The sequence below is a fragment of the Urocitellus parryii genome, chromosome 9 (genome assembly GCF_045843805.1).
Source record: "Urocitellus parryii isolate mUroPar1 chromosome 9, mUroPar1.hap1, whole genome shotgun sequence".
Taxonomy (NCBI): Eukaryota; Metazoa; Chordata; class Mammalia; order Rodentia; family Sciuridae; genus Urocitellus; species Urocitellus parryii.
In genome coordinates, this window is record NC_135539.1 from 142,663,657 (window position 1) to 142,688,482 (window position 24,826).

The 24,826-nt window shown below is 35.9% G+C and overlaps 1 protein-coding gene across 2 annotated transcripts in view; it reads left to right on the forward strand.

Moving 5' to 3' along the window:
• Window positions 1-24,826, forward strand: part of Nme7 (NME/NM23 family member 7) — a 153,180-nt gene that overhangs the window by 40,634 nt on the left and 87,720 nt on the right. For both annotated transcript variants that reach the window (XM_026405216.2, XM_026405217.2), the window contains 3 exons: window positions 4,126-4,176; window positions 7,361-7,568; window positions 15,609-15,714. In XM_026405216.2, the coding sequence (XP_026261001.1) occupies window positions 4,126-4,176; window positions 7,361-7,568; window positions 15,609-15,714 (365 nt within the window). The remainder of the gene's footprint in view (window positions 1-4,125; window positions 4,177-7,360; window positions 7,569-15,608; window positions 15,715-24,826) is intronic.

Here is a 24,826-nt window from a genome sequence, read left to right on the forward strand (position 1 = left end):
GGGATGCTGCTTGTTTATCACAAAAGCCTTGTAGCACATAAAAAAAAAAAAACAACACTTTAGGAACACCACATAGTATAAATTTGTAGAGTTTTTTTGGAAACTTGAAATTTGTTAATTCCATCTGTGCATTATAAAACTCTTCAGCCTTCGGAATGCCACAAATGTGAGCCCTTCTAATTATTGTCTACACAAATATTTGTTCCTTTGTTGCTGTGTATTCCCTTTTCCCTTAGTCAGATGATCATTATCTGTTATCAGACCCTTTATACTGGTCCTTCTGGAAGCCAAGTTTCATTGTAAACAAACATTCTTGTGTCCACAGTGTCATAATAGAGAGCTTCCAAGTCGCCCTTTCACCTTTCCTTTAGTTGGAATCTGACTCTTCTCCAAGGGCTTCCATTTCCTGTTAGCCCTTTTGTGTAGGCTGTTCACTCTTGAATATTCCTGTGTCATAGGGTCATGATGTAGCATCAATACTTTATCTCCCTCTGAAAATCTCCACGCTTTCACAGAACAGCTCCTTCTTGGAAGGCCATGCCATACATTGTCCTCATTTACATTCTTCAGGTCACAAACCCCACATTTATTCAGTATTTGGACATTTGGCTTGTAATCTTTGTCTCTGTTGGTAGGGATGACTTCAAGATTTCTGTGAGTGATCATCAAGGTGGTTGGATTTCCCCATCTCAATGACTGCCACCATCTTTTCAGTGACCTACTTCCATGGCTACATCTTTTTCTTAAAGCATGTCCTGTGCATATCCTTTTCTCTGTACTTTCCCTGGGTAGTCCCATCCATGTTCATGTCCATGTCCATGTCCATGTCCATGTCCATATAATCACCTGCTACTTATTTATAGGTGAAATGCAGGTATATCTCTAGCTCTGACTTTTCTCTATTACCATCAATCTGAAAATGATCCTGGATTCAACCTGATTACCCCCCATTTCTCACATCTACCTGATATTTAAGTCTTCTTACTTCTGATTTCTATACATCTTTGAGAGCCTTTCCTTCCTTACAATTCCCATTGCAGCTTAGCATAGGATCCTGTTCAACTTGTAAAAGCATTTAAATATGTTACTGGCCAATTTGCCTACTTCTAAAGTTAATGTTCTTTAATGACTCTTGATAGGTTACTCCTTACCCAAGATTGCTTCCTTCTACTCTGGATATTGCCAATAGAGTGAGGCTTATCAGTAGAATGGAAATCTGAGCACATCTCCATCCTCTTAAACCTACAGTGGTTTCCCATTGTCTGCTGGAGAAAACAGACTAGCTCTTTGGGGGAGTACATAACACCCTTATTCATCTGACTTAACCTATTTTAGTAGGCTCACCTCTTGCCACTTCTTAGGTTTCAATTACTTCAATATGCCTTGGCTCTTACCTTAGTGCCGTGATATCACTTAGCAGTGCGTTTATCAGAATAGATAATATGGTTAAGTGACACATGACAGTATGCCTTTTTCTTTCTTTATTTTTTATGACAAGGGTATCAAGGATAGGAAGGGAATTACAAAGTTACAGTGCTATTCTTTTTTTAAAAAAATTTTATTGGTTTTTGTTATATATATATATGACAATAGAGTATAGTTGACATATTATACATATATGGAGTGTAACTTCCCATTCTTGTAGTTAATTGCACATGACGTAGAGTTTCACCAGTCATGTATTATATATGAACATAGGAAAGTTCTGTCTGATTCACTCAATTGTCTTTCTTATTCCCATCCCTTATCCCTTGCCTTCATTCCCCTTTGTCTAATCCAATGGACTTCTATTCTTACCTACTCTCGCTGCCCCCTACTTATTGTGTGTTAGAATCCACATATCCTACAGAATATTGGACCTTTAGTTTTTTGAAATTGGCTTATTTCACTTAGCATGATAGTCTCCAGTTCCATCCATTTACCAGTATAATATCATTCTTTGTGGCTGAGTAGTTCCATTGTGTATATATACCATATTTTCTTTATCCATTCCTCTGTTGAAGGGCACCTAGGTTGATTCCATAGCTTAGCTACAGTGAATTGAGCTGCTATAAACATTTATGTTGCTGCATCACTGTAGTATGCTGATTTTAAGTCCTTCGGGTATATACAAATGAGTGGGAAAACTGGGTCAAATGGTGGTTCCATTCCAAGATTTCTGAGGAATCTCCATACTGCTTTCCAGAGTGGTTGTACAAATTTGCAGTCCCACCAGCAATGTATGAGTGTGCCTTTTCCCGTACATCCTTGCCAACATTTATTGTTACTTGTACTCTTAATAATCACCATGGAATCACAGTGTAGCTTTAATTTGCTTTTCTCTAATTGCTAGAGTTGTTAAATAATTTTTCATATATTTGTTGGTCATTCGTATTTCTTCTTCTGTAAAGTGCCTGGTCAGTTCCTTTGCCCATTCATCAATTGGGTTATTTGCTTTTTTTGGTGTGAAGCAGCAGGCAGATCAGAAGAACTAACAAAGGGTTGGGTGGTGAAGATGCTAAACCCTTTCTGTCATTTTATGATGAAAAAGCTTTCTGGTGCCCTCTTGAATTATTGCCTCTCATCTGTTATTCACTATAACAGATGAAGTGATGTGGTCTCTATTGAAAAGTAACACATCAAAAAATACCTCATTGGCCTATTACAAAATGAATTTGCACATATATGTTATGTCAGTTCTACACACACATACTCAAATACTCCCTCTGGCTGTGGAGACATTATAAAAATATACTACACAAGTACAGAGAATAACAATACATGAGGAGGGGGAAAAAACTCACATGTTTCCAGAGCCCACTACATGCCCACTACATGACTAAATTATTTATTCCACAACAATATATTGTACTAGATATGACCACCTTCATTTTACATATGAGAAGAACAAGTTTAGCATGGTGAGGTCAAAGAACAATTAGGGAAAGATAGGAAGATCTGAACCCAAGTCTCTGATTGCTTATGCTCTTTCTACCACTAACTGAAAACAACAGCAAAAATCTAGACAGTAAAGAGTTCATAAAAATGTGACATGCATATATCATACAGCTGCTTAAAATGGGATAAAATTGATATCTGAAAAACTCACACAAGAAGTAAATCAGAAGAAGCAGTAGAAGAGTACTAAAATGGTGAATTCCAAACCTTTCAACACACACACAAGCTTAACTACCACCAGGGAAAAGAACAACCACTATCTTTACTATAAGTGAAAAGGACTCCCTTGAGTCTTTTTCTCTTCCAGCATCTAAAACTGAAGCCAGAATGAGAGTGTGTGAATTTCCTCCTTATTCTTATCTAATTCCTCCCTTGTACAGCTTAGAAGGAGATAGATATTAGCAAGTGCATCACCATCTATAAGAGTTTTATATTGGTTTTATGAAGAAACTCACCATTATTTCACAAGGATTTGTAAATTAATTTTTATTGGTTCTTCTTAATCTTCTTTAAAAATCCTGTCACATCAAAGGCACCATAAACATACATCAGAGAAAAGATAGCCTCTTCAACAAATGGTGCCAGGAAAAGTAGAAATTTATATGGAGCAGAATAAAATTTAACCCCTCTCTCTTACTCTGCCCCAAACTCAACTCAAAGTGGATCAAGGACCTTGGCATCAACCAGAGACCCTGTGTCTACTAGAAGAAAAAGTGGGCCCAACTCTCTATCATGTCAGCTTAGAAACCGACTTCTGCAACAAGACTCCTAAAGTAAAGAAGTAAAATAAAAAATCAATAACTGCGATGATATCAAACTAAAAAGCTTCTTCACAGCCTTCAGATTGTATGCTGGTTAGGATGCCAGTCTATCAGCTTGCCTTAATAGTGTGATGGGGTCCCTAACTTAGCTGAGGAACCTGGACAAGTTGTCTTTGATTTCAGCTTCATCCCAACCTGAGTAGTACCTCTTGTATTCATTTTAATTTTACATCTTAACATAGAAATGCCTCATGCTTGCAAAATATTTAAAAGGAGGGGAATTTAACAGACTGTTTGGTAAAACATCATTAATTAATTCACACACTGAGATATATATATTTAGAGGTTTTCATCTTTTTTAAAGATAAGCTAAAATAATAGTTTTCTTACATAATTCTCAACTGTTGTCATTTTGATTATTTTATAGGAAAGAAGCAACTGATTTTCATGTAGACCACCAGTCAAGGCCGTTTTATAAGTAGGTATTTAATTTGAGACTAGTGGTTCATAATGGAGAATATCTTGGAAAACTAAAGTTATACATGTATGGGTATGGGAGAGTTCTACTAGGGATTGAACCCAGGGGTGCTCTGCCACTTGAGTTATGTTCCCCAACTCTTTTGCTTATTTTTATTTATTTATTTATTTACTTATTTATTTTTAAATAGATGGACACAATACCTGTATTTTGCTTATTTATTTATTCATTTTTATGTGATGCTGAGGCTTAAACCCAGTGCCTCACATGTGCTAGGCAAGCACTCAACCACTGAGCTACACCCCTAGCACTTATTTTTTTATTTTGAGACAGGATCTCATTTAGTTGCTCAATCTGGCCTTGAACTTGCAATCTTCCTGCCTCACTCAGCCTCCCTAGTTGCTCGAATTACAGGCATATACCTCTGTACCTGGCAAGAATCATATTTTATAATTTAAAATTTTGTTTCATGAGAATAAGCTGTCAAAAGGACCAAAATTACATCTTGACAACTGCACAGAGTTCTTTTCTAAGAATTATTTTCTTTTATTAGATAACAATTTTTTGTCTCAGGCCAGGCATAGTGGTACACATCTGTAATCTCAGCTACTTGGGACGTTGAGACTGGAGGATTGCAAGTTCAAGACCAGCCTGGACATCTTAGAGAGACCTTGTCTTAAAATTAAAAAGGACTGGGGATACAGCTTGGTGATATAGTGCTTGCGTAGCATGTGGGAGGACCTGGGTTTAATCCCAGTACCATAAAAAAAGAATTCTATGTGTTCATCATTAAATAGCTGAAACTTTAATCTGAAGGAGATGATTTAAGTTACGAGAAGCATAGCTTTCTTGAGTGAGTTAAAAATGTAGTAACGATTATATTGATGGATATTTTTGTTGTGCTTTTAAAGTCTCTTACTGTGGTCGTCTTGTATGTATAAAATATTCATAGAACCCTTATTTTTGAACTTAAATAATTTGATATATATTTTATTTCTTGAAAAATGGCAACTAATATATGTTAGAAACAATCTGTATCCTGAACATTTGCTATATAATTAAGTTTAAGTGAAAATGGTACACAATTATTGACATACAAAGGAATGCTTACATTTCTAATAAGGATAAATGTTATTTTACTCAAACTGCTACAACAGACATGCCATTTGGTATCCTACACAGAGTAGTATTTTTAAAGCTTTTTACAAGAAAATTACTGTTACAGATTTTAAAAAATATTTTTATTGGTACATATTAATTATACCAAAGAGTGGATTTCATTGTGGCATATTTGTACATGTATTTAACCTAATTTGATCAATTTCACTCCCTAGTACCACCCTTTGCCCTCTCCTGCTCCTTCCTCCTGACTCTCATGCTGTACCCTATGGTCCCCCTTCTATCTTCATGAGACCCTTTTTTCTTTAAATTCCACATGTGAGAGAGAACATGAGACTCTTATCTTTCTGATTTTAGCTTATTTTACTTAATATAATTCTCTCTGGCTCTGTCCATTTTCCTGCAAATGTCATGATTTCATTCTTTATGGCTGATAAAAACTCCATTGTGTGTGTGTGTGTGTGTGTGTGTATGTGTGTGTGTGTGTGTGTATGTGTATGTGTGTGTGTACATACCACATTTTATTTATCCATTAATCTATCAATAGACACCTAAGATGGTTCCATAATTTGGCAATTGTGATTGCTATAAACATGGCAGTGTATGTATTTCTAAAGTTTCTAACTCTTTTCTTACAGATTATTTTAAATCAAGCCTTATAAAATTTTCCCAAGTCTTGTTTTCTAGCAGATTTGTAGAAATTATTCTTATAGGTTCTTTTATTTCACTTTGTATCAGTGGATTACAAATCCTAGTTTAATGTCTTATATGTAATTAATATGCAGTAAAGTTTATTAAATGAATGAATTAACTAGTTGCCTAGTATTGGGAAATATGTAATTAAAGAATATCAGCAGTAACTAGATGTCATTTCATGAAGCAATATCTTATGATATACTGTTCTCTATGTTATTACATGATAAACTCATATTCTTAGAATTCTGCATTAACAGGACTTTAGATCATCAATATCTTGTGGGAGAAATCTTATAGTATATATTCTGATATGCAGTAGGGTATCATCAAATGCTTATTGAATGGATAAACATGGGTGTGCTACCTCTATTTGGGCTCCTTAGATCTAATGGTTGGTTTGCAGGGGTTTTGGGGGGTAGGTAAGGGCTAGAAAAGTATGTGCTAGTGGGTCCCATGGTCTTCTTAGAGTAGAGGGTGACTATCACTTCATACATGCTATTTCTTATGAATAGTCTTTAAAATGAATTGGAGTGGTGAAGTACTGAGGGAGTTAGACGGGTAACATGGGAGTGTATGTACCTCTAAATTAGACAGGTTACATGGTACGTGAAGGAAGGAATTGTGTAAAACAGTCCTAAGTTAATAGGCACAAGGACTGTTACTCTCTGTTCCTCCCTCACAGTCCTGTTCTCTCTCTGATTTGGATGAGAGAGAAACATGGGCTCACCCTAAAAGCATGCTTCTGTCTGCTTACCGCAGTAGCGAGGATACTTACTCCTTTCACAGTTAACCTTGTCACTGCTGTGTTTGTACATGTGGAAGTGGAAATATAAAATGCGTTACTTTTTTTATTCCCTGGGGGATGGTGATTCATTACTAGATTTTTAATCAAGAACCTCTGTGTATGCTTTAATAATTTAATATAGGAAACTCATAGCTTTTGTATAATAAATATATATTTCTTGAAGACCCATTGACACCCTTTTTCTTTATCACTAAACCAAGTCAATGTTTATTTATAGAGAGTTCTTCATCACTCTTTTTGAATTCTGATAGTTCTGTGTACACACACACACACACACAGAGTCAATGAAATGGTCTTAATCCAATAAAAGTGATTTTTTTTTTTTGCTAACACTAATTGATATGACATTACTACTATATTGATTTTTAGTGAATTGGGCTATTTCAAGACACTTAGTTTATGAAAACCTTATTCTGCTCATATAAAGCTCATTACTCCCAACAATAGTTCTGAGATTGTAATATTCTTGTCTGTGTTGAAATATTCAGATTTCAATATATCTATGTGGTTAAGAGAGAAGTCTTAAGTTGGCAAAAGCAAACCAATCTTTTCCCTGTTTTATAGTGAGATGATCCAGTTTATTACAAGTGGTCCTGTTATTGCTATGGAGCTTTTAAGAGATGATGCAATATGTGAATGGAAAAGACTGCTTGGACCTGCAAACTCTGGGGTGGCTCGTACAGATGCTCCTGGAAGCATTAGAGCCCTTTTTGGAACAGATGGCATAAGAAATGCAGCTCATGGCCCAGATTCTTTTGCTTCTGCTGCCAGAGTAAGGTTTTAAAAAATATTTTAATGGTTAGTTTTGTGAAATGTTTTATATCAAAGTAAAGCATGTCTGCCATTGGTGATTCAGGATGGCTGTATACAGCTGATCTGGTACTGAGAACAGCTTTGACATTGGGTCAAAAGATGTGTCAGTGATGTTTCCTTTGTGAACTGGTGGCCTGGTCATTCTCAAGATGATGCAATTAAGACTTGTGTTTCTTATTCTAAAGACTTAAATTACTGAGGCTCACAGTGTTAGATCTCTTGGATTCATGTAAGAATACTAATTCATGGGAAGTAGATATTCAAAAAGAAGGTAGCATTTGATTCAGCCTTTCTTTGATTAAGACCCAACAGTAGGAATCAAGGACAAATACTGTGGCTGGAAAATGCAGCATGTATGAAGAAATAAGAACCACAGCTCTTAACAACAAATCGAAAACATATATGTGGCCCCAGCAGCTTCCCCTTGACCTTGAGCTCCTGTTAGAAACTGTCTATAATTTTTTTTCTTTTACTGTCATGTTTCATGTTTCATTATTTTCTGTTTCTTAGCTGCCTTTGACCACTCATTGGAAGCAGCCATTCCAGTTTGGCTTTGTCCCCACTATTCCACAGAAACTGCCTTGACTGAGATAACCAGTGTCCTCTTAATTTAAAAATCCAAGGAAAAATTGTGCATCTCTTACCTTAAACATTATCTCTCTGCTATATTTGACACATTTGAGGGTCTCCTTTTGAATACTCACCCTATTTTAATTTTTAGTTATATCTCACTGTTGATGTTTTTCATACCTTGTAGACCATGATCCTTGTCTTGTTAATTGGTTTTTCTTCCTTCACTTTCTTGTCTTTTTAGGTATTAGAATTATTCATGCTTCTTTCCCTGGTTTGTTTTTAATCTAGCTTTAATTTTTAGTCTTCTGGACTATAAAATAAGGCAAGAGTTGCACCTGCATCATGGAGTTCTGAGGATTAATGAACTTACTTAAGCCTTTAGCATAGGGCCTCAAACATAATATTTAATGAGAGATAATAACCTTTGTAATTATTATTAATATTTAACTTTTATGGTGCTCCTCAAATCTATATCTATATATTCTACTGGACATAATGCCATTATGTAGTCAGGTACCACATGACAGTGTTTATGTCAGTGATAAGTCACATATCTAACCGTTGTCCTATAATATTATATTGCTATCTTCGTTGATGTAAATACACTCTGTGATGTTCACACAGGGATGAAGTCACTTAATGAACATTTTTCAGAATGTATTTATCCTGTCATTTAGCAATGTATGACTGTACAAAAACCAAGAGTAGTTTTGATATGCTTGAAATAGCCAGTCAGAAAAGGTAATGTTAAAAGAAGTCACCATTCCTATGGTAAAAACTATGTCATAGCTTTAATAAGTTGAACAAGAGAGATGAGAACAAATCTTTATGGAAAATTATGAATAAAAGACTTGAAGATATATACTGTTCATAGTTGGAAAGAGTCAGTTTCATTGAGATATCAGTTCTCTCCAGGTTGATCCTATAACTTCAGCATGAATTCAGTCAAAATGCTAGCACAGATTTTCATGAAGTTTAGCAAAATGTTTGGAAGAAACAAGGGCCCAAAACAGTTGAGACAATTTTGAAAAGGAAGAAGAAGGTATGGTAATGATAAGGTAGGACTTCATAAAACTGGGGTAGTAGCAGTAAAAACAGTGTAGTACTAGCATGGGAGTAGACAAGAATATTGATGTAACAGTCTAGAATGCTTAAGAAATTACCTACATGTCATGGAAATTTAATATCATTATGAATCAAGGGGCAAGGGTTAGATCTATTAGTTGTAAGTTTTGCTAGATAATTTTATATGGAAAAAATATAAACTAATTGCTTAAGTCACTACATAGGGGTTCTCTTTAAACCTTCAGACTCACATCTAAGTGATCCATTCAAAACTGAACTGACCATAATTCACCAAATTATTTCTTTAGTATTCTGTATATTACTAGCGAAGACATATAGTACTCGTAGTCTTTCTTCTACCTTCTGCATCCTCCAGATTCAATCAATTAAAAAGTCTAATAGGTTTCCTTCTAAACATTTTCTTCTTTTTTAAAAAAATATTTATTTTTTAGTTTTAGGTGGACACAATCTTTTATTTTATTTTTATGTGGTGCTGAGGTTTGAACCCAGTGCCTCATGCATGCTAAACGAGTGTTCTACCACTGAGCCACAACCCCAGCCCCTAAACATTTTCTTGAATTGTCCCCTCTCTCTCCATTCCCTCCATGGCTCTACTGTTTCTGACATGGTTTTCTGTTACAGCCTGGTTTATACTTTTTTCATTCAAATACATCTTCTACATAGATTTCAGAGTAAACTCTCTTAAAATCCTTATGTTTCCATTGTCATGACTGCTGAAAACATTCCAGAGTCCTCCCAGAGTCAAGTTTGAGCTCCTTAGTACGTTTACCATGCCTTTGAGTGATACCTCTCCTTGTCCCTTCTCCAGCCTTGCATCTTGCCTCTCTGTCAGACCCGCTGACAATCTGTAATTCCTGGTACAGCAGAGATACTTAAGAAAGACACACACACACACACACACACACACACACACACACACACACACACACATTCAGTAGAAAATGAGCACTGTCTTTACTTTTTTCTCTCCTTCTTTTATACAGCATTGTTAATTAAAACAAGAGGAAAGAAAAAACATCCTTTTGGCAGCTTAATCCTTACAAACATGGATAAACATTCTCAGGAAAACTTTGTTTATGGTCACAGTGCTCCATATTTCTTATCAATTAACTTGTGGTTAGTTATTCCCAGGCAACACACACACACACACACACACACACACACACACACACATATAAATTTTACACTTGGCAAAACATTCTTTTATCTTCTTAAGACAGCAACAAGGACACAATTCAAAGAGTTCATACTTTCTCACAGAACTCCTTGTTTTGCTAAGTACAGCAAAAAACTATTTGTGTGCATGAGCACACACCTCTCCCTGCGTGTACCCCGGTGTTCTTGCTCAGTTGATATGCTCACTCTGCCACCTTGCCTTGGAATTCCATCTCTCCTTATACCTGAGTAATTTTTACTTGTCCTTTAAAATTCAACTCAGAGTTCTTTAGCATTATGGGTACAAATTCTTCATCCAGATTCATGATTTGCAAATATTTTCTCATGGGGCATGTGATTTACATCTTCCATCTCTTCAACAGTGTCATTGGATAAAAAGCTTTTACTCTTGAAGTTCTGCCCTTCATGAAGTGTACTCTTTCATTGTGGTTTTGTTGTATAACTAGCAAACTGTTGCCTCACCAAGGATCACAGATTTCTCTCCTTTGTTCTGGAACATTTAGTTTCAGGTTTTACATTCAGCTCTGTGGTCCATTTAGAGTTATTTTACATATGCAGTAAGGTATGACCAAAACCTATTGTTCCATATCTGGGTATCTGGTGTTCCAGTGTCATTTGTTGAAGATGGTTCTTCCCCCACTTCACTGCCTTGCACCTTTGTTGACTGTATGTGTAAGGATCTACTTCTGGACTCTCTTCTCTGTTGTTTATCCATTAGTCTCTCTGTTCCAATTTCATACTTATTTTAGCAATCACAATTAAAATTCAGCAATAGATTTGAGTAGGCACTTCATCAAAGAAGATAGATGAGTGGTAAATAAGCACACAAAAAAGAGAGCATCGTTAGACATTAGAGAGATGTTGATTAGAACCACAGACTGACCATAGCAAGAGATAAGGATGAAGAAAAACTAAAAGTTACACTGCTGTTTGTAATTAGAAGACATACAACCACTTTAGAAGAGAGTTTAGGAATTTCCCAGAAAAGTAACCTATATATATACCCTATGACACAACCATTCCACCTTGAAGTGTTTAGTTAAGAGAAATGAAAGAAAATGCCAATGCAAAAAAGGCTTGGGCATGAATATTTATAATAGCTTCATTCTCACACCATACTACCTGTTGCTTTTGTCACCTCATTTTATGGTTGCAGAAACTGAGACTCAGGGAGCTTAATTACCATGCCCACATGAGGACTCAAGCCCAGACACTGGCTCCCGAGCCCCTGTGCTTAGCTACCATTCTCTACCAGGCGTGCTGGAAGCAGGCACCTGATTTTCTTCAAGTGTTATGGACTTTTAGAATGCGACTTAAAAAGTATGGGAAAGAAAATTTGTCATTAACAATCCTTCAGCAAAGTTTTGAAGAGATTACCTACTTATGGCACATTCCTTCCAGCTCATACCTTTGATCATGTGTATAGTTTACACACTAAACATCATCTTACATTGTTTTAATTGCAGCAAGGACACAGTTTTTTTTTTTCCATTTGCTATTATAACATTTTAGATGACTTCATATTTCATTAATGTTTTGAGTTATTTTCTGAGGAAAGATTTGTCATTTAGGAGAGTGGGTAAGAGAAAAATTGAATTTACTAAACTATTTAAAATTACCAAGTACAGGTAAAAAGTTTCAAAAAACTTTTAACTGGAAATCATTTAGCAATATTTTATTGTTATAACTAAGATATTAATGTAGGTTTGTCGAATGTTTTAGTGACGTTACCATGGGATCTTATTAGGGTGAAAATTCGAAGAAGTGCAACTATATATTTTATGATTTGATTAAAAATTATATGCTTAAACTTTATCAAATTGAATCTGAGTTTGTTCAAGTTACATTTTTTTTTCCCTTTTTATGTTAGATAATTTAGGGAAACATAGTGCCTAAGAATGATAGCAAAAACTCTTGTAAGGAGAGGAGTTTTATACAAAATATTTAGCCCCTCAAATCACAAAAGAATATGGACCTTCTTTAGTGACTTTACATTTGTTCTGTGAAGACTTTGAATTGGTCGCCATAACAGTGGCCCACTAAAAATATTCTTGCAAATGTTAGTTGGATTACTAGGTGGGATGGACATAACTAGCTGCACAGGTAAAAAGAGAAAGTACAACATAAAGCCATAAGATAGAATTGTTCACTTTTACAAAGAAGTGAAATACATATGTATACACATACACATATGTGCAAAATCTGTATACTCTTTGTCTTAAATATTTGCTCATCATATGTGAGTATTTGGGAAGCTAACAACCATTTTTAAAAATTGAACAAGAAAATAAATTAGAATTAATTTGAGTTGAAATAATTGGCCAACTTATCAAGTTGTTAAGTAATTTGTTAAACTAAATAAAATAATGTAGCATTGCTTTTCACTTTTGGAACTAGATATGATAGAAAAAGTTCAGGGCTTTGGAGTCATAATGACATGGATTTGAATCTTGACTTTGCCACTTGTTAACTTTTAAGGCCTTGTTACTCAAGATGAGCCTCATTTTTCTTCTTTGTTTTGTGGGGCTATATTTATTTTACTTGGCAAATGCAGAGCTTATAAGTTTCTGAATTTCTTCCATTCCAAAAGTATTTATTGAGGGCTACTAGTGAATAAAGTTAAGTGCCTGCCTTGAGTTTCTCTCACTTCTGATGGGGAGTGTCAGATAATAAACAAGTCAATAGACATAGCATTTGGGGTGGTAAGTGCTTTGATGGAAATAAAGAGAAAGGGAACCGAAAGACTAGGTGGAAAAAGACTATGTTGAGTAAGGATGTGGAGTGCTAGCTAATGCAGGAAATCCTCACAGTCTCTAATTTGAGAGAGATATGAAGGAAATGGAGGAGAAAACCATGAAATTATCTGGGGAAGGGACACTTTAGGAAGAAAGACAACAATAAATGCAAAAGTTTTGAGATGGGAACATATCTGCTGTGTTCGAAGAACTATGCGGGGGCAAGGCTAATGATGCCACGGCAGGAACAAAAGTGGTCAAAATGGCTAGAGGTTAGGTAAGAGGTGCAGATCATATGAGCCTTGTAGGATGTCTAGGACACTAGACTTCACTCTGAATGAGATGGGAGGGCATGGAGACACTGTGTTGAAGAAGGGCAAGATCTGGATTTCATTCTGCTTAGAGTATTAAGAAGAAAGCAGGCAGGGTGGGGATAAGGATGTTGTGGGGAACATTAGGAGCTTACTGGGAGGGCTAGTGGAGGTGGTTCAGTTCTTGATATATGTTAAAGGATTTCCAGATAAGATTGTATAGGTGGGTGAGAAAAGGGGGAGGTGTCAGGGATCAATATTTTTTCTTTTCCTGTATATGTACTTGGGAACAGGGAAAACAGTGTGGCAGAAAAAGAACAGATTGGAGTGAAAGCATGAACTCTGTTTTGGACATTTTGAAGATGAAAGTCTGTTAAATGGTATTTCCAGTTACGAGTGTGGAGTTTAGGGAGGAGGTTGGGTTGGAAGTAGAAATTGGGAGCCAAGAGATGACAGATGGCATTTAAAGTTGTAGGAGTCAATGAGATCACCAGGAGAATGACTGTAGATCGAAGACAGACTGTTCCCTGGAACTCTACCACATGTAGAGATCAAAGAGAATCCATCAAAGGAGACTGAGAGAAGTAACCTTTGAGGTAGGAAGCATTCCAGGATTTGGGAAGGATCAACTGTTGGGTCAAAAGGGTCAGTTCTGAAAATTAACCTGCAGACTTGGTAACATGGATGTGGTGAGAGATTTCCATGAGCAATTTTGGTGAAATAAAAATCTGATTGATTGAGGGTTTAAGAGAGACTGGAGTAAAGCCATCTCTTCTAAGTTTTGTGGTGAAGATAGCAGAGAAGTGGGAGCTTTGGAAAACACACACACTTTCTCTTTTACAGCTCTCCCATGCTTTCTTGTCCCACCAGTTCCACTTTATTCCTCCAGTGATTACCTGCCAGGCCCCTTGAGGTATTTCAGTTCTTATTTGTACCATAGGGTTCTCTGATATTGTGTGATCCAAAGATCTTGTGCAGGACAAAAAGTGGTAATTGATAATGTTATTGATCCAGAAGAGTGGCAGAGGCAGCAATATGATAAAGAGGAACTCAGTGTCTAAGGAACAGAATATTTTTTTATTTTAATGTGTTGTATGTGTTTCTATCAGCTGTGTTTCTAAGCTGTCTCACCACTGGAACAGCTCAAGCCTGTATACTGTTTGAATACGTCCTCTTACTCTTTTTATTAAAAAAAAAAAATCATTAGAATGGCATATCTTGTGATCTTTCAATTTTGAGTTCAGTTTAAAAAGTGAATTTTTTTTTGAGCCATGCATTCTTTTAGTTACTTTGGTGCCTACAAAGATATGCAAATTAGTTCCAGTCTTAAAATTTATAATTTGTAGAGGCAAATCACAACTTTGAGGTAGAACAGATGCCCCAGTCAGGGGCTTCAGGAAAAGCCTCCTAGAAGAAATGGTATTTAAAGTGGCCCTTTCTGTATTACTAGGGTCTTGGAGCTTGATAGGGAATAGTGAAAATAATAGTAACAAAACTTATAGGCAGGAAAGCATCTAAGTAATTAAAAGACCTAATTAATGTACCATCTGTGTGGCTAACTCAGAATCCTGGGTTGTCATTTTAACAAATCTTGTACAAAGCAAATAAGACAGCCTGAATTGGGCTTTAAAACATGGTTCACTTCATTTGACTTATGCTAGAACTATCCTAAATTAGTTTTAACCAACTGTAGTTCTCAGATTCCTGAATGTTAATCTCTATTTCTATAAAGATTTCCTTGTTTTTAATTTTATTTTACATATTTTAATGAAAATTAAAATTAGATCTGTGTCTTATGAACTATGCTTTTGGGAAAATAAGAACTTCACAATTATTACTTGCAATATCCAAAATTTAAGACCTTGTCAGTTATAATCAGAAACAAAATGATCCCTAATCTATGCTTTACTACTTCTTTATATGTTCTTTTGATAATAAGCTTTGAACAGGGTTAAGTTAATCAGTTACTGTTTATAAAACTCACATTTAGAAACTTGGAAACAAAGAATTTATATTATGAAACTTTGAAAGTAATTGCTTAATCTACCCCCACCCAGAAATATCCTGTAAGTTAGAGAGAAGAGGTCCTATGGGTCACAGTCTTTTCTCTGTCTTTAGGAAATGGAGTTATTTTTCCCTTCAAGTGGAGGTTGTGGGCCAGCAAACACTGCAAAGTTTACCAGTTGTACCTGTTGTATCATTAAGCCCCATGCTGTCAGTGAAGGTAAGTGTTCCCTTGAATACAGTAGCTTCAGTATATTTTGGTAATAGAACAGTTTGTTTCACTAATATTTTTCTTCCTGTATTTTACGTGATGAAATTAAAGTATCATTTTAATATTTCAATTTACTTTTTCTTTGAAGGTATGTAAATAGTGATGACAGGTTATAAGGGGAAATCTGTCCAAATCTGTCTTTATCTTTGTACATTTTTAGAAGGTGTTTCTTGAGTTGCTGATCATGGTCCTGCTCACTCCTGTTAATAGGTCTTGATTCCTTGACTTAATTTTCCTTCTGTCTTTCCAATCACTTAACTGTGATTCACAGAATTTACTTAAATAGCACTCCTAATGTTTAATTTAAAACAATGTCTACCATAACTGTATCATAGTCTTCCTAAGACAGGTGGAGAAACTGCCTTCACTTCTCAGTACCTAAAAAAGCTTCTTGAGAAATATGTGTGTCTTTGTTGTGTGTGTGCACCCATGTATATATATGTACATATATGTGTATATGCTGTGAGAATGGAAAGGTTCTTTTCTTTTAATCTCAATTCCTTCATCTGTTTATTTTAATCTGTTGCATGTGTTTCTATCAGCTATCCCAGATTTTTTTTTGGAAGTGAGCTGGGGAATAATTAAAAAAATCATCCTTATTAAATTAGAGTATGTAAATAACATACAGAATTGAATGATTTTTTTCCATTTTGTTTTCTAAGCATCAAAGTGATTTATGTAATTTAAAAAGTGGAAAATAAAAAATAAAGAATATATAAAATTTAACTTTTCTGTCATCTATAGGTGGTCATTATTAGTATTTTAATGCATTTCCTTCAAATCCTTTTCTTCTGTATTGTGTGTGTGTATACAGGGGTACATCGAGACACATGAATGTAATTGTTAATATGGTGGAAATGTAGATCGATAGGCTGTTGCTTTAATTTTTGTGGGCAATTTTTACCTTAAGTCTATGAATATTTTAATTTGTTTATTTAATATGAACAATTAAATATAAATATGGATGTAGTATACTATTTGAATACTTAGGTTGTTCCTACTTTTTTAATATTAAAAATAAAATTTTGTAGAATGTATTTGTACATAAATATTTGCTCTTTCTAATCCTTTCCTCTGGCTAGTTTCCTACAAGTAGAAATGTTGGTTGAAAAGATATAAACCTTAAAATCTTGTTGCATAATTAATAGTTTATTAATTATTTAGGCAATACTTAAATAATTTATAGATTTTGAGGAGTATAATTATATGGAACTAACATCTATGATGGCTAACACATTTATGGAGAACTTACCGCATGTGCCAGGTAGCAGACGGGGTGTGACCTTTTTCATTTTCTTTAATTGTCAGAGCAAATATGTCAAGTTGGTGAATTTATTATTATTTTTCCAAGAAGAACAGTGAGATTCTGTGATGACATTTTCCCTAACTGGAATAGGGAAGCCAGGTTGACAACACTAGCTGCATTTTTTTTTAGGTTTTTTTTTTTTTTTTTAGCATTCGTATTCTTTCCTCTATGATGTAGCATCCCAATATCAGCAAAAGCAAAGTTGATAGCATTTTTTAAAGGAAGTGATAGCAATACAAATGTCTAATAATCCATGAAAAAGTCCTGGAATCTCAAGTTGTACCCATTTTTCGTATCTATGGAGTAGTATGTGTATGTGTATATATTTATATATTAACATACATACGTGCGTATACACATACACATGCAACTTGTTACACTCATTTTTCTTACCTAGGGAGAGGTATGGATATCTGTATGTATTTGTGTATTTACATATATACACGAATATGTTTATTCACACACACAAACCTTATTACACTAATATTTCTTAGATGTGTGTGTGTGTATATATATATATATATATATGCAAATAAGTGTGTATTTCATGTGTGTATATATGTGTGTATATACTTATATACAAACACATTTCTCTAGGTAAGGAAAATTAATGCAACATAAATAAGATCTCAATTTTTATATTCAAATGTGCATTTTATTTGTAAATTATTTCTGAAGAAGTCTGATTTTATTTTTTCCCTTTTTATTTAATTATTTATACATGACAAATGCATTTATGCATTTTGATATATCGTATATAGTGGGATATAATTCTCATTTTTCTGAGAATACATGTTATAGAAACATTGGTCATGCAGTCACATATATACTTAAAGTAATAATGTCTGTTTTGTTCTGTCTTTCCTATCCCCACATTCCCTCCTTTCCTCTCCCTTCACTTCCCTCTATCTAATCTAAGGTATCTATTCTTCTCTAGTGTCCACCCCCCCCTTATTGTGAATTAGTATCTGCATATTAGAGAAAGCATTGGGCCTTTGGTTTTTTGGATTGGCTTATTCACTTTGCATGATATTCTCCAACTCCATCCATTTACTGGCAAATGCCATAATTACATTCTTCTTTAAAGTTGAGTAATATTCCATTGAATATATGTACCACATTTTCTTCATCCATTCATCTATTGAAGGACACCTAGGTTGAATCCATAGTTTAGCTATTGTGAATTGAGCTACTATAAATATTGACGTGGCTGCATGCTGATTTTTAAGTCCTTTGGATATACACTAAGGGGGGGATAGCTGGGTCAAATGGTGATTCCATTCCAGTTTTCTGAGGAATCTCCATACTGCTTTCCATAGTGGTTGCACCAATTTGCAGTCCCATCAGCAATGTATGAGTCTACCTTTTTCTCCACATTCTTGCTAACATTTATTGTTGCCTATATTATTAATGATTGTCATTCTGACAGGAGTGAGATAAAATCTTAGTTTAGTTTTGATTTGCATTTCTGTAATTGCTGGAGATGTTGAACACTTTTTCATATATTTGTTGATTGGTTATATTTCTTCTTTGGTGAAGTGTCCAGTTCCTTAGCCCATTTATTGACTGGGTTGTTGTTTTTTTGGTGTTAAGTTTTTTGGGTTCTTTATATATCCTAGAGATTAATGGTTTATCAGAGGTGCATGTGGTAAAGATTTTCTCCCAATCTGTAGGCTCTCTCCTCACATTACTGATTATTTCTTTTGCTGAGAAGAAGCTTTTTAATTTGAATCCATCCCATTTATTGATCCTTGATTTTATGCTGAGGGCCATTGCCAAGAAGGAATGATGCATCCATATTTCTTTGCCAGCGTACCCCATGTTTAATGGACTTGCCTTGGAAATTTGCTGTGACCTTGCATGTGTGTTTGAGAAAGGTGACCCTGCTCAAAGACCAGGGCGGATCTGGGTTTTGAAATGATCAGGTTTGAGGAAATTTCCCGCTCCTAGAGTTTAAGGCGTTTCCGGTTTAAGACAAGTTTAGGGCGTTCCCGGTCTGAGACAATAGGGTTTTAGGGAAGTTGGAGGTTGAAGATTATTGCTGCTGGGATTAGGGTGTTCCTGCTGCTTGTTCCCGTTGAGTTCTCGTGAGATTCAAATGGGATTTGGAAAAAAGCCTCGTGGAGTAGGAAGGGGGCAGCAGAACGGATTTTCCCCAGAACGTGTTTGTAGAGGGCCAGTGTGAGTTCGGGAATAAAGAATTGCTGTTTGAATCTACAAGGTGTGTGGTGGCTCGTGATTCTGTGCCAAGCCGAGACTTTGCCAATTTTACTTCTTGTACTTTAGGGGTCTTCTTTAGGTCAGATCCTAGGCCTCATTTCCCTCTAAGAATTTTTTATTTTATCCTTGATTTCTTCTACTATCCATTCATCATTCAATAGAGTACTTTTTACTTTATCGTTGATTTCTAATTTCATTCCATTGTGATCTGATAGAATGCAGGTTATTCTCTCTGGTTTTTTTTTTTTGTATTTACTAAGAGTTGCTTTGTGGCTTATGATATGGTCTATATTTTAGAGAAGGAGTCATATGCTGCTGAGAAGAAAGTATATTCACTTATTGATGTATGAAATATTCTATATATGTCTGTTAAGTCTAAATTATTGATTGTATTTTTTAGTTGTATAGTTTCTTTATTTAGTTTTTGTTTGGAAGATCTGTCCCTCAGTGAGAGAGGGTTGTAAAAGCCACTCGGTATTATTGTATTGTGGTCTATTTGATTCTTAAAATTGAGAAGGGTTTGTTTGATGTGTGCAGATGCTCCATTGTATCAGGCATAAATATTTATAGTTGTTATGTCTTGTTGCTGTATGGTTCCCTTAAGTATGAAATGTTCTTCTTTGTCTCTTCTGATCAACTTTGGCTTGAAGCCTGCTTTATCTGAAATGAGGATGGAAACCCCTGCTTGATTAGACAGTCCATGTGAGTGATATGTTTTTCCCATCCTTTCACCTTCAGCCTGTGGATGTCTTTGCCCATGGAGTGAGCCTCTTGATGACAACCTATTGTTGGGCCTTGCTTTTTAATCCCATCTACCAGTATGTCTTTTGATTGATGAGTTTAGGTCATTAACATTCAAGGTTATTATTGAGATATGATTTGTATTCCCTGTCATTTTGACTTATTTATGATTTTCAATTTAACTTATTTCTCCTTTGGTTGAATATTTTTTTAATGTAGATTCTCACTTCTCTGGTTTTCACTTTTTTTTTTCACTTCATCCTCATGGATTATTTTGTTGAGAATGTTTTGTAGTGCAGGATTTCTGGTTGTGAATTCTTTTAATTTTTGTTTATCATGGAAAGTTTTAATTTAATCTTCAAATCTGAAACTTAATTTTTCTGGATATAAAATTCTTAGTTGGCATCCATTTTCTTTCAGAGCTTGAAATATATTATTCCAGTACCTCCTAGCTTTGAGAGTCTGGGTTTAGAAATCCATTGAGATCTGAATTGAATTTCCCCTATAAGAAATTTTAATTTTATATTTTTCTCTTACAGCCTTTCAGATTTTATCTTTATTCTCTGTGTTAGTCATTCTCATTATAATGAGTCTTGGTATGGGTCTGCTATCATTTTGTACATTTGGGGTCCTGTAAGCCTCTTATATTTGATTTTTCCATTCCATTCCTTAGGTTTGGGAAATTTTCTGCTATTATATCATTGAAAAGATCGTGCATTCCTTTGGTTTGCATCTCTGCCCCTTTATCTATTCCAATAACTCTTAAATTTGGTCTTTTCATGTTATCCCACAATTTTTGGATGTTCTGTTCATGGTTTCTTATCATCTTCTCTGCATGGTCAACTCTGTTTTCAAGATTATATATTTGTCTTCATAGTCTGAGGTTCTGTCTTCCAAGTGGCCTACTCTTTGGTGATGCTTTCTATTGAATTTGTAATCTGGTTTATTGATTCCTTCATTTCGAAGATTTCTGCTTGTTTTTTTCCCCACAATCTCTATTCTTTATTGAAGTGATCTTTCACTTCCTGTATTTTTTATTTGATTTCACTCCTTGAACTGTCCTTTAATTAACAGATCAATTTAACTGTACATTCTGAACTCCTTCGTGGACTTCTTTGCTTCTGCTGGTGTTATCAGTGGCTTCTGTTGTTGAAGCCTGTTGGTTTGTTTGGGGCACTTTATTTCATTGTTTTTTCATGTTGTTCGAGTGTTTCCCCATCTAGAAATATGGATCTAAGGCAGCACAGATTCTACCCTGTAGACCTATAGTGCCCCTGAAGGTTTCAAGCACCTTGCCTTTAATGGTGTGAGCCAATATCAACAACACCCAGAAACAATGTATAGCCTTAAACCTAATAGCTTCCACTAAGGCATCTACTGCTTTCTTGCATTAAACCAAAATGATGAGTTCAATAGCTATTTATAGTATAGACAGAAAATTTACTGAAATGATTCACAATTTCAGATGGTGGATGAAAGAACAGAAGTAGCATAGTAGGTGATGTTCGCAAGGGAGGAAGATAGAAGCAAAGATTCACAGGAAAAGTGGAGGAGGAGCTAACAGATTGGCCAGTGGTTGGAAAAAAGTTGGAAAGAGAATCCAAGAAAACAGACAAGTGATAGGAAGAATACAAAGAGAAAAAAATTAAAGATATAAAAATACAACAAAAATGCAAAACACCATTCATATATCATTGTCCTTCATACACTGAGGCATAGAAAACTCCCTGATCTAAATATGGTAGAGATGTTAGTGAATAGAAAAATAAAATAGATCTCTGTGGAAAGTTGAACTGTCTTCTTCAGCATTCAAAAGTTTCTCAGCCCTATCTCTGACATCTCATGGGATCTCCAGGCCCAGATCTGCCCTTGCAGACCCAGTCACTATCCCACCCATCTGGGCTTCAGATACCTCAGGCTCAGCCACATTGCAGTCCCAAGATGTCAGTGCTGCCCCTACTTGCAGAGAGACCACCAGGGATACACTCTCTCAAAGGAGCAACCCCGAGATGCAGCAGCAAGATAGAGCCTCCAGCACTCCATCAGGAAGACCCCAGACGCCCCCACACTGGACCTGCAAGTCCAGTCCAGAGTCCCCAGACAGATGCTGTTGTGGTGTTAAACCTGCTGGCACCCTGGCCCCAGGCCCTGGTCTGCACCCCAAGATGGGTGCGGCCACATGCAACCAAACCTGGAGTCTCCCCACAACAGTCCTCCAGGCGGTGGTGGCACGGTAGTGGCTATGGTTGGTGCAGCAGGTGGCGGGTCAGCGGCAGCTGTACTGAAACAGCTTTTGCAGTGGAGGTTGCAGGAGCAACTGCAGCTCTGGGGGCAGTGTCACCCAGGCGATCTATGCAGGGCAGTGGCGGTATGCATCGGAGCAGCCGTGCCTGTGGTAGCAGCAGCACCCAGAAAGAAGACCTCCAGGCGAACTCAGGGTGGCAGCTACCATATCAGAGGCAGCAGGGATGGTGGAAGCGATGTAGGTGGCAGCCAATTGGAGAAGGCACCTTCGGCTTTCAGCAGCAGCCGTGACCTCAGAGGTAGCCTTGGAGGTAGACAGAGAAAAGACCTCCGGGCATGGCAGTGGCATCTGCAAGATCTCAATTTTTAACATAGTGTACATACATATATGTCTACAACCATAACACACACACTTGACTATGGTGAGACAGTTGCTCATTTAAAGTCCTTACCTTTAAAAAATTCTTATTTGCCTGAAAAAAGTGACTTATATTCAAAAGAAATTAAAATGTCAGAATCTAAAAAAAAATTCTTATCATTGGCATCTTAATATGTTTTATTAAGTTGGATTTTTATCTGATTTAATTTTTTCTAAGGAAAAATGTGATGCATGGCAATAGACTGACATAAAACTAGAATTAAAATAAATGCTAGCTATTTATCTTAATACAGATAAATAAAATTGAAATTAAAATTGAAATGTATAATGAAAGATTATGTAAAATTGAGAAATTTTGTATATCATTTTTATATTTTTGCTTGTTTAAATCATTTTTCATGAGAACTTTCTTTAAAGATTATATGTGTTCCCCCACACCCAGTGCTGGGGATCGAACCTAGAACTTTCCACATGCTAGGCAAGCCCTCTACCACTGAGTTATCCTCCTTCCATTTTTATGTTTGATATCCAACATAAGGTTATATAAAGGAAAAGACATTTTGGCAAAATCTATTCATATGTTAGAATGAACTTTGACATTTTAACTCTTTTGATATTCTAAACTTGAATTTCAGGGACTCTTTTAAAGAAATGTGTAATTAACCAATTTTATTGCTTACTGTAGTAAGGACACAACCCTGATGGAGTCTTAGGAGATTCTGCAAAGGAGAAGGTCCTGGGTAAACACTGCAGTTTTGAGGTCTACCCCTAAGAAGCTTAGGGCTGGCTTTTCAGTGCAGTGATCTGATTGAGAGTGGGCAGAGTTCATGAGATTGTATTTTAGGGTTAGTGATTCAAGGGTCTTAACTATGTCTTTTAAATACGCAGTTGTTTGGTAAATGAGTTGTTTGCTTAGTTGAGGGAAAATTGTGAATAGGGGATTGTTTGAGTAGTCTGTTGTTGGGGTAAATGAATTAGGGGAAGTTCCTGAAGGAAACAATGAAGTTATTTACTTATTTAATCCTTATTTTTCTAGGCAAGAATTTCTTGGCGTAGATAGTCATGTGTATATAGACAGCCTTAATGCTTAGCTCTATTCTTTTTTTTTTAATTTTTTTTATTAGTTGCTCAAAACATTATAATGATCTTGACACATCATACATTTGATTCAAATGGGGTACGTAATCTTATTTTTCCACGTGTACAGATTAGTTATACAGTCACGTTTATACATAGGGCCATACTAGTGTCTATTGTATTCTGCTACCCTTCCTATCCCCCACTCCCCTTCCCTCCCCTCCCCTCCCATCACCTCTTTCTACCCAATCTACTGTGACACGTTTCTCTTTCTTTTTTCTTCCCCCTCACACCATCTTATATGTAATTTTGCGTAACAATGTGGATGCAGTGACTTCACTTCTCACTTCCAAGAGAGTTAGGGAAAAAAGAAAGTTTAGTTTGGGGGATAGATGGTAGGAAAAATAAAGTGTATGGTAGTCAGCTTTCCGTTGCTAAATTGACAAAATAACCTGAGAAAATCAACAGAAAGGAGGACAGATTTATTTTGGCTCATGGTTGCCATCTATATTGTCTTTTGTTTCTATGCCTGCGGTGAGGTAGATCCCTGCACATGGTGGGGAGCTCATGGTGGAGCAAAGCTAGGCTCTTCATGGTGGCCAAGAAACAGGGTGGGGGGACAAAATATACCTTTCAAAGGCATGTCCCCAATGATCTATTTCCTCCAAGTAGGTCCCACCTCCGAAAGTTTCTGTCATCTCTCCAATGTTCATTAACGTAGGAATCCATAAATGGGTTAATCCATTAGTGAGGTCAGAGCTTTCATGATCACATTGCCTCTCAAAGGCCCCAGTGTATTGAGTACCAAGTCTTCAACACATGAACTTTTGGGGTACATTTACAATCCAAACAATAACAGTGCATGTGAGGCATTTGCAGTCTTTTTATGTATGCAGGTTGAAATACATATTGCCATGTTGGGAGTCAGGTTGAAAGGGAAGAAAAATAAGATGAATGTTCTTGTGGTTTTTTTTTTACATTTTTAATTTTAAAAATATGCAACATCTTTATTTTTATGTCCTTATTAATTATGAAGTTAATTCCATCCATAAAATGAAATTTTGCTATTGCTCTCTTATCAGGCTATCTAGGTT